At 40.1% G+C, this 11,202-nt stretch overlaps 2 protein-coding genes across 2 annotated transcripts; both read right to left on the reverse strand.

The window, feature by feature from the left end:
* Positions 1 to 5,605: 5,605 nt before the first annotated feature.
* On the reverse strand, positions 5,606 to 9,053 carry ube2nb (ubiquitin-conjugating enzyme E2Nb). The gene is made up of 4 exons (XM_054800870.1): positions 8,923 to 9,053; positions 6,284 to 6,530; positions 6,082 to 6,222; positions 5,606 to 6,000 (listed from the first exon to the last, which is right to left on the reverse strand). Exons 1-4 carry the CDS (start codon positions 8,950 to 8,952, stop codon positions 5,957 to 5,959), a joined length of 462 nt encoding a protein of 153 aa, XP_054656845.1. The 5' UTR covers positions 8,953 to 9,053; the 3' UTR covers positions 5,606 to 5,956.
* A 616-nt stretch (positions 9,054 to 9,669) lies between these two features.
* On the reverse strand, positions 9,670 to 10,673 carry mrpl42 (mitochondrial ribosomal protein L42). Its single transcript, XM_054753240.1, has 5 exons — positions 10,572 to 10,673; positions 10,283 to 10,343; positions 10,115 to 10,199; positions 9,852 to 10,015; positions 9,670 to 9,782 (listed from the first exon to the last, which is right to left on the reverse strand). The coding sequence occupies exons 1-5, from the start codon at positions 10,636 to 10,638 to the stop codon at positions 9,737 to 9,739; spliced, it is 423 nt and encodes a 140-aa protein (XP_054609215.1). The 5' UTR covers positions 10,639 to 10,673; the 3' UTR covers positions 9,670 to 9,736.
* Between the last annotated feature and the right edge of the window lie 529 nt (positions 10,674 to 11,202).

Below are 11,202 nucleotides of genomic sequence, written 5' to 3' on the forward strand. Positions count from 1 at the left end.
TGTTAGGCAATCGACTTGCTTGTGAAGATAACGGAGAGTTAAGGGAGCAAGCACCGAGGCCTGGATCTATGATGGACAATGTTTACAGCAGGATTTGTAGGACAAACCTCGGCTGCCTCTGACAGCAGGACAAGGACAGGAAGAGCCGGCATTAAAACATCCATCCATCCATCCATTTTCTTCCGCGTATCCGGGTCCGGGTCCCGTGGGGAAGCCCAGACTTCCCGGTCCCCGGCCACCTCTTCCAGTTCCACCGGGAGGACACCAAGACGTTCCCAGGCTAGCCGTGAGACATAATCGACCTCACATTAAAACAGTCCGCAGAATATGCTGGCACTGATATGTTTTTTATTCATTTATTATCTCTGAAATATTTTTGGTCAACTATATTTTGTGATTGATTTTAAGCTTTTAGAAAATGTATTTAAATTTGTAGTCAGCTGTCTATTTTTGAAATATTTTACTCTTTCAGGGTATTTTTCTAAATTCAAGTACATTTTTGTTACAAACTTTTTGAACATTATTTAAATGTATATGTTTTTTTAATAACTGATTTATTATATGATTGTCTGTATATATATATATATTTGTTTTATTTTGTTTTGTTAAATATTATAAAATGTATTTGTTTTGGTTATTTTTATTGCAGGTTTTTCTAAGTAATCCCTCGTTTGTCGCAGTTAGCTGGTTCCAGGCCGGACCGTGATAAGTGAAGTAGGATTCCTTGTTTACAAATGGAATATTTTTGCATAGAAAACCTGTTTACAATCTTCTAAATACGTTTTTTTTAACATTATTAGAGCCCTCTAGACATGGAATAACTACCATATAGTCACCTTTACACTCGTATTACCCAATATAGTAGACATAATACGAGAAAATAAGACAATTAAGACACAAATAAGACTCGTGCTCTTGTGTGTTGTTATAAATGTGTTCCCTAGGGGAGCAGAGAGAGTGGCGGACAGGAAGTGAAGTCGGGAGTTCAGAACTGAGTTTCGGCTTGCCGTGGGTTACGGCCGTAACAGTAGCCCGTGTTGTTATGATGGATTATCGTGCCTGTGGTGAGATAATTCAAACCTGCAATAGAAGTCTGGCGCTTGTGTGTCTTACAGTCACATTACTGACACCTAGTGACCAGTGTAGCGCACTACGTCATCGTCTTTTCAATGCGTCATATTTGTATTTTACTTCATTTAGCCATTTTTATGCTTGGAAATGTTTAATTTAGGCACAAATACATAACATGTTCTTAAATATGCATATGTTTTGACTAATACTAGCCCATATTCAACCACGAACCAGCATGATTTACTTATTAATATATTTTTGAAAAAGCGTGACAGAGTGAAGCCGCGAAATGGCGCCGGATGACTGTACATTGAAATAAAGACAATGACGCTACTCTGTATTCTACATAAAATGCAAAGAAAGAAGCCTTTACCTAACCACAGTGCTACCTGCTGACTCAAGTAAGAACTGCAAGGAGCATTTGCCAGTAAACATGCTTAATAATGAGAATATTTTGGAGGATTAGACGGGCTTTAGAAGCAGTCATTAAGGGCCAGTGTTCATGCAAAGCTTTCAAAAAGTGTTTTTTTTGTAGCGTTTGAGTGTGATATATGATTGCATGTCATTACATGGGAGAAATACAGCAGAACATATCAATCTCTCTGTCGTCACGCTACTGGAAGTGGCTCCTCATCATCTTCTTTTAGCCCGAGTGTGAAGGGAATAGCCGCCTCCGGTTTCTTTGCTGCCCACTTCCCGCTAACGTGTGGCGACACCTGTGTCCGTCATTGTCACATTCACACACAGAAAGTTTTAATCCGCCTCATTTAGCCGTGATCCACACACACACACACACACACACACACACACACACACACACACAAGAGTTGGGCGGTCGACTCGGATTGCGAAATCCTGATCTGATTAACTTGGCCGTCCATCTCCTCTTTGACCTCGCACAGGAGGCATGTGAGCCAATAAGGGCATCATTAAGTGTGCATCCTATCCAGAAGGAGGATATTTCAACATATTACATAAAAGGGGCTTGACTGGGTGTCTCACCACGGGGATGCAGACTGCTGGGTCATCACTGATGTTTGCACTATTTTGACCTCTCATCAGTATTCGGGCACTGCAGCAAAAAAGCTCCCTGTGAAGACATTCCGCTTGAGCCTCCTCATCCCTCCCTGAGGTGTGGTGCTGATTTATGAATGAGCTCTTACGTAACTGCAACTACAACACACACACAAACGACCTGAATACAGACGACGGATGGAAGGAAACAGGGGAGGAGAGGTAGGAAATGTGTCTAGAATTCCTTTCTACTGTAGTGATGACATATTCTACGTGGTTAAAACAAAACTTGAAGGCCTAAAATGGGCAAATAACAAAAAAAACCCTAAAAAGAACAACGGAAAAAATGCAAGAATGCAATTTTCCTTATTCTCCTTAAAATTACAACTTTATTTTGTTTTGTTTGTTTGTCCTTAATGTTATGACTTCTTAAAAAAAACGTAATTTTTTCATATTTCAACTGGACGCTACTAAAATTATATTATTTTTCCTCATAATATTACAAAAGTATTCGCATAAAATTGAGAATGTTTTTCTCTTTAGAATAAAACTTTTGTGTCTTTCTATTTTGACTTTATTTTCGTAAAATTAGTTGTTTTTTTTCAATTTCTCCTGTTGTTTTTTCCAACTATTTCAACTTTCTTTTTTTCATAATTATGACACAAATTATAACTTTTTTCTACGACCTTTTTTGTTTGTTTTTCATAATATTATGACTTTTTTTTTTTAAATATCACCTTTTTTCTTTAATATTTCAGCTTTAGTAGCTTTACGCTACTAAAATGACATTATTTTTCCTCATAATACTACGGCATTTTCGTTAAATTAGAACATTTTTGTCTTAATATTTTTATTTTATTCTTGTAAAATGACTACATATTTTTCCATTTTTGCTGCTATTGTTTTTTTGTTGTTTTTTTTAATAGATTTCTTGTTAAATTATGTTTTTAGAATATTGCCAATAAAAAAAACAGTCGCCGGACCGCACTTTCGACACCCCTGCTCTAACCTGTGCTTCATCCAGAAGATGCTCAGTGGGATACATTGTAGTTGCCTACCATAGAAGACACATTTTGTGTGTTTAAAACAACACTCAAAGGCCCAAAATAATGGTCAAATTGCAAACACCCCCCACGTCCCCCCAAAAATAAAAATTTCGTATATTCTCCGATAGCAATGACTCTCGGATGTGCTTCATCCAGAAGATGCCCGGTGGGGTACATAGTTGTTTCCCACCATAAAAGCCACCTCAGGTGCAGGTGTTGCCAACTGTCATCATGCCCGAATATATATGGGATGTTAGTATCATCACCATCATTGTCGCACAATTACACACAGGCAAAGCAGGTTGGAAGTAGTCCAAACGACAAGCGACGGGTTAATAATTAGTCAACGTATTTTGCGGAATAGCTTCCTTGCAAGCCCACTCAAACAGTGGCTGGGCGGTTACCACGACAACCAGGTCGTAAAGTGTTGTGAAACCTTGCTTTGCGCACACATATTTCGTCAGCGAGTACACAAACAAGTCCTCACGTATGATGACATTGATTACATACCTCCACCTGGAGAAAGACGACTTACTGTCTAGAAGAGGGCCTGCCGCGCAGTGAGATGCATGTGACGCCGTCTTGTGGTAGTCTGTGGAACAGCAATAGTTGTCGTTGGTACTCGAGAATTATTACATGTATTTTACCTGAATTTACCTTGAAAATCTCAGTAGACAATCACGGGAAACCTTGATTTCCTCATGCCTTTCAAATGAATGGCATTGAAATGTAATGGCTCCACCCAGTGGGGGAATTGCGTACTACACTACAGTTACCAACCTAGCAACTAGCATAGCAAGTATGCTAGTTCTGTTTTATCAAATATATGATATCTGCCTTTGAGGTACAGTATTTGAGTTTCTTTACATTTTGTCAACACTCAGTCCTATTTATATCTGGTGACATTCTGTGTCAGCAAAGCGTGGAAAGTACTTCTTTCAATCTTGGCCACAGCTGAGACACCTGTGATGTTTTTGGTAACGCTTTACAGCTTCCTGGTCATGAAATAACAAAGAAAAACATACAAACTACTTTTACTTTTCTTTCAAGACCGATATTACAGCTGAACTACTTTTTAAATTTAGATTTAACTGTAGTTTGTGCACACATGGAGGTCGAACAAATTTGAATATGACCAACTGTACTTGCTGATATCCACTTTTTATGCCGCTTTGTCCTAATCAAATATCATGACATTACTACCACCACATCAATACTATCAGAAGAACCAGAGTGTAGAGCGGAAGAAGTCACCTGCTGTGACCTGGCAAAGTGCGCTGTATTTGGACACATGCTCAGAGTAGCTGGTGTGCCGCTATGGAGGTCAGTAGGACGGGGGTATAAAGCGGGAGGAGCCACCTGCCGTGGCCCAGCAAGGTGCTGTATTCGGGCACACGCTCCGAGCAGCCAGTGTGATGCCACAAAGTTTTTTGTGCACTCAATGGGGTTTTTTTTCCACCTCAGCAGAAAAAAAGCACTTAATTTAATAATTACTGTGCATCCTTAATAAAAACACCTACCCTATTAAAGTTATGCATGGGCGGAACCGTACAAAGCCATACTGCGTCCATTGGTGCAATCTTCCCTTCTTCCTGAAATGGTTGTTGACACTGTGTCTTACTGCCACTGCGACTGGAGTGTGGAACAGGAACCAGCCACTCATTTTCCTACTTGATTTGGTGGTGTAGTGTGCTGGTCTACCACAACATGGCCCCCCATCCAAAATCCACAATTAATCATCTTTCCAGGTCAACTCTAAGTAGATGACTTAACAATCAGATTCTTGATTTATCAATTAACTGTTACGGTCTACTACTTGTATAAATCCAGGATTTATCAATCATCTTTCCTGGCAACCATAATCCCATGATTTATCAACCGTCTTTGCCTGTCAACTATAAATCAGATTTATCATCTTTTTCTCTCCCCCAACTTTTATTCTGGGATGTACAGGGTTAGGGTTATCTTCCATCTTTCCTGGTCAACTACAACTCCATCATTTATCAATCAATAGATGCCAAATTTAATCAGTTTGGCAATGTTGATTCAACATCTAATGGAAAATCAACATTGTTTCAGGGTCACCAGTGTTGGGGTTGCGGCCTGTTTTCAACTCTGCTCTGCAATTGCATCATCACGGTTACACAGAATGTTACAAGCCATTGCCATGGTTCCCCAGGATGTTATACAGTGTAAATGGCACACTACCACCATGGGACCTATCCAGTGATGTAACGCGTGGGGGTTGTTTGCACAATTTGCACATTAGTTGGGTCCGAATAAGAAGAAGAGAAATATCTAAGTACTGTATGAGAAATAAGATGGGCTGCTGCGCTTTGCAGGCCCTTAAAAAGTTCAGGTTTAAAGACAAAGGTTGCTCTTCCTACAGCCTCCGAGTTCAATTTCGGGAAACTCAAAACACACACCAGGAAAGAAATGTAAAAAAATAAAGTTTAAGAAAGACATTAGCTGTATTTATTAAAAGTAGGACAGCTTTAATGCATGATGATTTCGTACCAGTACGCTCCTGGTCAATGATACTCTATATGAACACGTTATTTGCCTTTTAAGACTGTAGTGAGGAGGGTGTCATTCTCTGTCCATGCATTTAAATAGCAACACAACAGGGGAGGAGGAAGAGGAGAAATGACAAAAAAAAAAGAGGCTAACACACATCAAACGCTTGTTAACAAAAGGAAAACAAGTCACCCAAAAAGGTTTGCAACAGTAGATCTTGTTCTTTCAAATAGATTTGGACTCTTTTTCCTCAGTCAAATTCAGGTGCTGTTTCGGAATACATGTGGTGGATCACATTCAGATGCCTTCTATACTTCAGTGTTGTTCGCATACAACTTGGTCCATGCTCGGGCTGCAGGATGTCAGAAAACAACAAGTTCTATTGTGTTCTATTCAATCATACCAGTCAAATGTGTCGAGGGAGGACCCCGACCTGTTTCGATGGCGATGCTTTCATTTTTCTTCCACTGCTCTGCGACATCGTTTGCCAGGGGGTCGTCAGGATTGGGCGCGCTTAATAACGCCTGGATGGAGAGCAGCACTGTGCGGATTTGCAGGGCCGGAGACCACTTGTCTGGAGGACAAAAAAGGGGAATTTATCCGCTTCTTTACCAACACATCCGACATTTGCTTACCTTTCAAAATGTCTAAACATATTCTCCCCAGCCTGTCCACGTTCGGGTGGTAAATTTTGGTCATGAATCGCACTTTAGGCGCTGCCATGGGATACTCCTCTGGGAGAAATAGTTCAAGTTTAAATGTGCCCCCTTCAAACGGGGAGTCTTTGGGTCCCCCGATGTACACATGGAAGTAGCGAGCGTTCTCGTCGTCGGGTGTCGCTGCGATGCCGGGGACGGGCTCCAGCATCAACCGCTGCGTCTCCTGAGGACAGTCACAAATGACAAACGTGCCCAAAGCGCCACTTTGGGAATGAAAGCATCCAGAAGTAGCTAAGCTTGGCAAGCTCACAGGCACTTGAAAAATGCATTTCATTGATTTCTGTAATTAGAAAAAAAATCTTGTAGTAGAAAATATTTGAAGTTTTAATCAGATTAATCAGTTTTCTGCTGCATTATGAGTTACGCATTGCTCTTGAACGCATCATGTGAACAGCGCCTGGCCAGCACGTAGAGCACAGTGATAGTTAGCGCCTGCTCTGACACAAAGAAAGGAGACAATATGGAAGTGTGCATCATATTATGTTTAATATTACTTTTTTTAATGTTAATAATAATATTAAAGTTGCAACAATTAAGCAATGATTAATCCATTATCCAATTAACTCTCACTGCCAAAGACGTCTATTGACGTCTTTTGCTTTTTTTTCACGAGAGCTACAGATCAAAGTCTTGTTCATCTTGTGTGAGAATTTCTGAATTGTAGGCAACGTATTTCTGTCCCAGTAGGGGGCAACAGTCCTCTTTTCCTCCAACCGGCAGCGATAGATTGTCTCTGAAGAAGACGGATTGTGGGTTGAGAGAGGAGAATGGCGAAACGTGCAGAAATTGAGCGGAGACAAAAAATGCAGGCTGCTAACGCTGTCACAGAGCTTGTCCGGCGGTGGATCTGCTTTTAGTAGTGACTCGATCGCAAAAGAGGTGACATGGGTGATGTAGGTGACGTAGACACAAATGCAGTTGACAAACCACTAATTGTTTGCATTTGGTTCATACTGATTCGGTTTGTCTTGGCCCTAACCGATTACTCCATTAATGCAAACAACAAGCTTCAGATTAAATCGATAGACAATAATCGTTAGTTGCAGCTCGAGCCCGACCGGTATGTGATTTTTACATTAGATTATGGTGGACATGTGGATTAAAAGTTGCATCTACCTTTGTTTATCTCATAGAGATGCAATATATATTAAAAATGCTGTAATACGCTCTCTAAAACTTGCGTGAAAAAAGCCCATCATGACGGGCCCTGACAGCATGCTTATTCTCGTGGAGTACTAAAGTGTAGTGTTATATTGTTTTACAAAGTTAGGGCTTAACAGGGTGTAAACACACACACACACACACACACGTGTGTGTGTGCGCGCACGCGCAACCATGACAAAAGAAGACCTGCAAATGTAGCTAGGAGAATATCAGCAAACAAAGCTGTCTCCACACATGCAGCGCCATACTCCCACACTGGCGCTCAGCCTGAGGCGTTCACGGCTTCACACAGGGCTCTTCACATCGCACGGAACTTCTGGGTCGCAACAATATCATTATTGTTGATTTGATACGAGGCTGCAATAAGTACGACTGTTTTGCATAGTCGTGAGCGCGTCAGACGGCGTGCATGTGTGGAGACAGCTGCGTTTGCTGATACTCTTTTGGCTACGTTTGCTGATGAAAATGTTCAGGTATTGCACTGACATACACAAAAATAATAATCGTGATAGGAGAAAGAACAACAAGAACAACAATGTAGTTGAATAGCCCTGTTCTAGTAGCTGCGTGCAGCATTGCAACAACACATTCATTTTCTTTTTATGTCCATGTGTTAATTTCAGTGCAGGAAAAGTTAAATATCTTGGCATAGTGATTGCGATGAGAAAAATGTTAGCACTGGCAGCAAAATGTGTGGGATATAAACAAACATGACGCTATATGTGATCATTAACACAACAGTTAGGAATAAATAGGTTATCCTATGGTTTATATGGTTATCCTGAGTCAGAAGGGTTTGTGTGTCATTTTTCGCTGAGCTTTGTTACGCAAATGGCTGTTAAATCCTGCTAAACTTAATCAAAAGCTACAAGAAATGTGGCGGAAGCAACTGATGGCGCTGGCTGGCGGGCCTGGCCCTGCAAGAGGAGGAGGAGGCCACAACACACTCGCCATCAATTGGGTGTTATGTTTGCTGTGATCTTTTTAAAGGCTTTGTCGACATATCAATCGAATGCGAGCACATAAACAACACAGTCTATTCGTCCGAAGCGATCATCACAGTCACAGTTGCTAACCTAGCTTGCTTCATGAGGGGAACTCGTAGTTGCACTTGAAGCATGTCACTGTGTTCGTGTAGTCAAGATATAATATATAGAAAATGATCAAACTAAAACATTGACCGACAAGCAGAGCGGAGGAGGGGAAACGGAAGTGGCAAACAAAACACTTGCGCGAGATGCTAGCCACACAACTATAGCTAGCTCTGGAGCTAACCGTGCCAATGTCCGAGGGCAGCAAATTTGAAACACAAAATGAATAAAAGGACACCACAGAGAATCTCACAATAGCTCATTCGTATGCAATGTCAGGAAATTCATTTTAAAGCGTACCTTGACAATCCTACGAGGCAAACCGGCCATCTTGTGTTAGCTATTGTATTTTCAGCCGTTCAGTCCCCTTCTCTTCAGGCTGGATTGACTGGACTGCCGGGGCGGGGCTGACCACGCCCTCTTCCGGCTTCACATGACGTAGTAGCAAAAAATGTTGCCTGATTGGAATTTCTCTTTTCTGTTTAACCTACGTAATTGCTTTTATGTTTGTTTGGTCTTATATTATTGTGTATTTAAAAAAAAAATCGTATTTAAATAATCTATTTAAAAGTTATTAGTGTTCTTGGAACTCATTAAGGAAAAAGCTCTCAAGATGAGGTTCTATTGTTCACAAAAACAAATAGTGATGTAACAATAAATGTATTGGGTGATTATTTATACAGTAAAATATTGTTTCGATTAAGTAGTAATGTTTCCACTAAATTTGTTTTAATTAAAAATATTAAAACTATATTATTAGAAATTAAGCAGACACTCTTAATTTTATTTGATCTACTTTTATGTGCATTAATTAAAATTAATAACTATGTTCTTTTTTTATTGTAGGCAAACATTTTAGAATTGTTTTTATATAAAGACAACTAAATATGTAATTAAATGTACATATTGTTCCTCATTAATTAATTGTAAACTATGTATTAGTTATGTTTTAAGTATCCCATAACATTCATATGTATGATACTCATATTTATTGACATTTTATTAGTGGATTATTGCAGCCTTAGCCTCCCAAAATTGAAAAATAAATAGATATGCACAAAGTTTATTACACAGAGACATGGGCAGAAGATAGGTATTTATATTTATCCTACAATTATCTGTCCTTTGGAGGATCCTTCTTAATGCGTCTCATGTGGTACCTGTAAATAGTGAAAATCACATTAAGATATTTTATTTATTTACTAAATGTGCCTGATGTGTGTACTTACTGTCCTACTGGATACCAGCGGTGTTTGGTGGTGTAAAACATCTTGCTCAGTTCCTCTATGGTGGGACCCTGTTTGTCCCTCAGCACCTCCTTACTCAGGTGGGCCTTCAGAACCTGGTCATGGTTCTCAGGCATGCTGCTAACCGGGTCTGGCCTCTCTACAGGCTGCAAAGATGCCACAAGAGAAGGTCCGCCACCAATTATGACACATGCAATGATTGTGATGGAAGTGATGCACGCCTATGAAGCAGTGGAGTCGCCTACATGGGTGAGCTCATATGGAATGTCCACAGACGGATGGTAACACACCACGGTACTTCCATCTGAAGTCAAACCAATCTCCACGTCACTGAAACACAAAGGAAATTCTTATTGCACAAATCACAATAACCCCGTATGATATCTGCATGAACACCAACACCAACAACAAACCTGCGCTCATCTATTGATGGGCCACGGACACTGGAGGCTTCTCGAGATGGAACCAAACATGCTACAAAAGGAGAACACAATGAAGGAGGGATACATATGAAGAAGCATATCTTTCATATCTGAAAGCCCTGCCAACTTTACACTGAGTGTGTGTCAAAAGCTTAACATCAATGTCAAGCTAGCTAGCTGTTTTGTTCGTTATGTTAGAGGACAGCAGCAGACAAAAACTACCAACAAGTCCTTTTAAAATACATACAAATATATGTTGTTAATCCGAATTAGTACTTACATTGAGCATGCTGCAATTTACAGCAGTTTAAAAGTCTGTTTATTTTGCTCAAATGACCCGACGCCATGCTAGTATTTCCTTACCAGTTTGGATACCGCTATTTGACTTCCTGGTGAAACAGTTCCGCACCACAATGGTTCCACATATTAAACGCCATTGAACGACTTTAAATGATTATACAGTATTCAGAGGACAATAATCCTGAATTGTTATAATGCTTTTTATAATAAAAGAAAAAAAGGTCTAAAAGCAGCGTTATTCTTATTAATCCGACGTCATACTGCTACTTCATATGTAGTGCGCGTCGTTGTTTGGCTTCCGGGTTGGTTAACGGAACAATTCGATTTAAAATGGTTACATAGTTAGGCCCGGTTTCGCGTTAGGGCATAAATAAAACTAGGACTAAAATATTTTGGTTTAAATTAATCCACACTAATCCATTCATTTAACTTCACAGTAACTAGGTCCAGACTACAGTTTCAGTCTAATCAACTCACATCATGTTTTATAAAACGGATCGGATTACATGTGGCAAAAGTGAGGGTACGCTGAAAACCTGGAGTGTAATTTTTCCAAGAGACGTTTTTAGCAGTGTGTGTGTGTGTTGTGTGTGTGTGAGTGTGTAACTGGA

The sequence above is a fragment of the Dunckerocampus dactyliophorus genome, chromosome 15 (assembly GCF_027744805.1).
Source record: "Dunckerocampus dactyliophorus isolate RoL2022-P2 chromosome 15, RoL_Ddac_1.1, whole genome shotgun sequence".
NCBI lineage: Eukaryota > Metazoa > Chordata > Actinopteri > Syngnathiformes > Syngnathidae > Dunckerocampus > Dunckerocampus dactyliophorus.

Bases quoted from the DNA above. Each gene is read 5' to 3' on its own strand.
- ube2nb (XM_054800870.1), bottom strand. From the start codon at position 8,952: ATGGCCGGTTTGCCTCGTAGGATTGTCAAG. The intron at 6,223-6,283 runs GTAAGCAAATGT...TTTGTCCTCCAG, and splicing joins ATGTTTAGACATTTTGAAAG to ACAAGTGGTCTCCGGCCCTG. The intron at 6,001-6,081 runs GTCGGGGTCCTC...GACATCCTGCAG, and splicing joins AAGCATCGCCATCGAAACAG to CCCGAGCATGGACCAAGTTG.
- mrpl42 (XM_054753240.1), bottom strand. From the start codon at position 10,638: ATGGCGTCGGGTCATTTGAGCAAAATAAACAGACTTTTAAACTGCTGT. The intron at 10,344-10,571 runs GTAAGTACTAAT...CTCCTTTTGTAG, and splicing joins TAAATTGCAGCATGCTCAAT to CATGTTTGGTTCCATCTCGA. The intron at 10,016-10,114 runs GTAGGCGACTCC...GCATCTTTGCAG, and splicing joins TTCCATATGAGCTCACCCAT to CCTGTAGAGAGGCCAGACCC.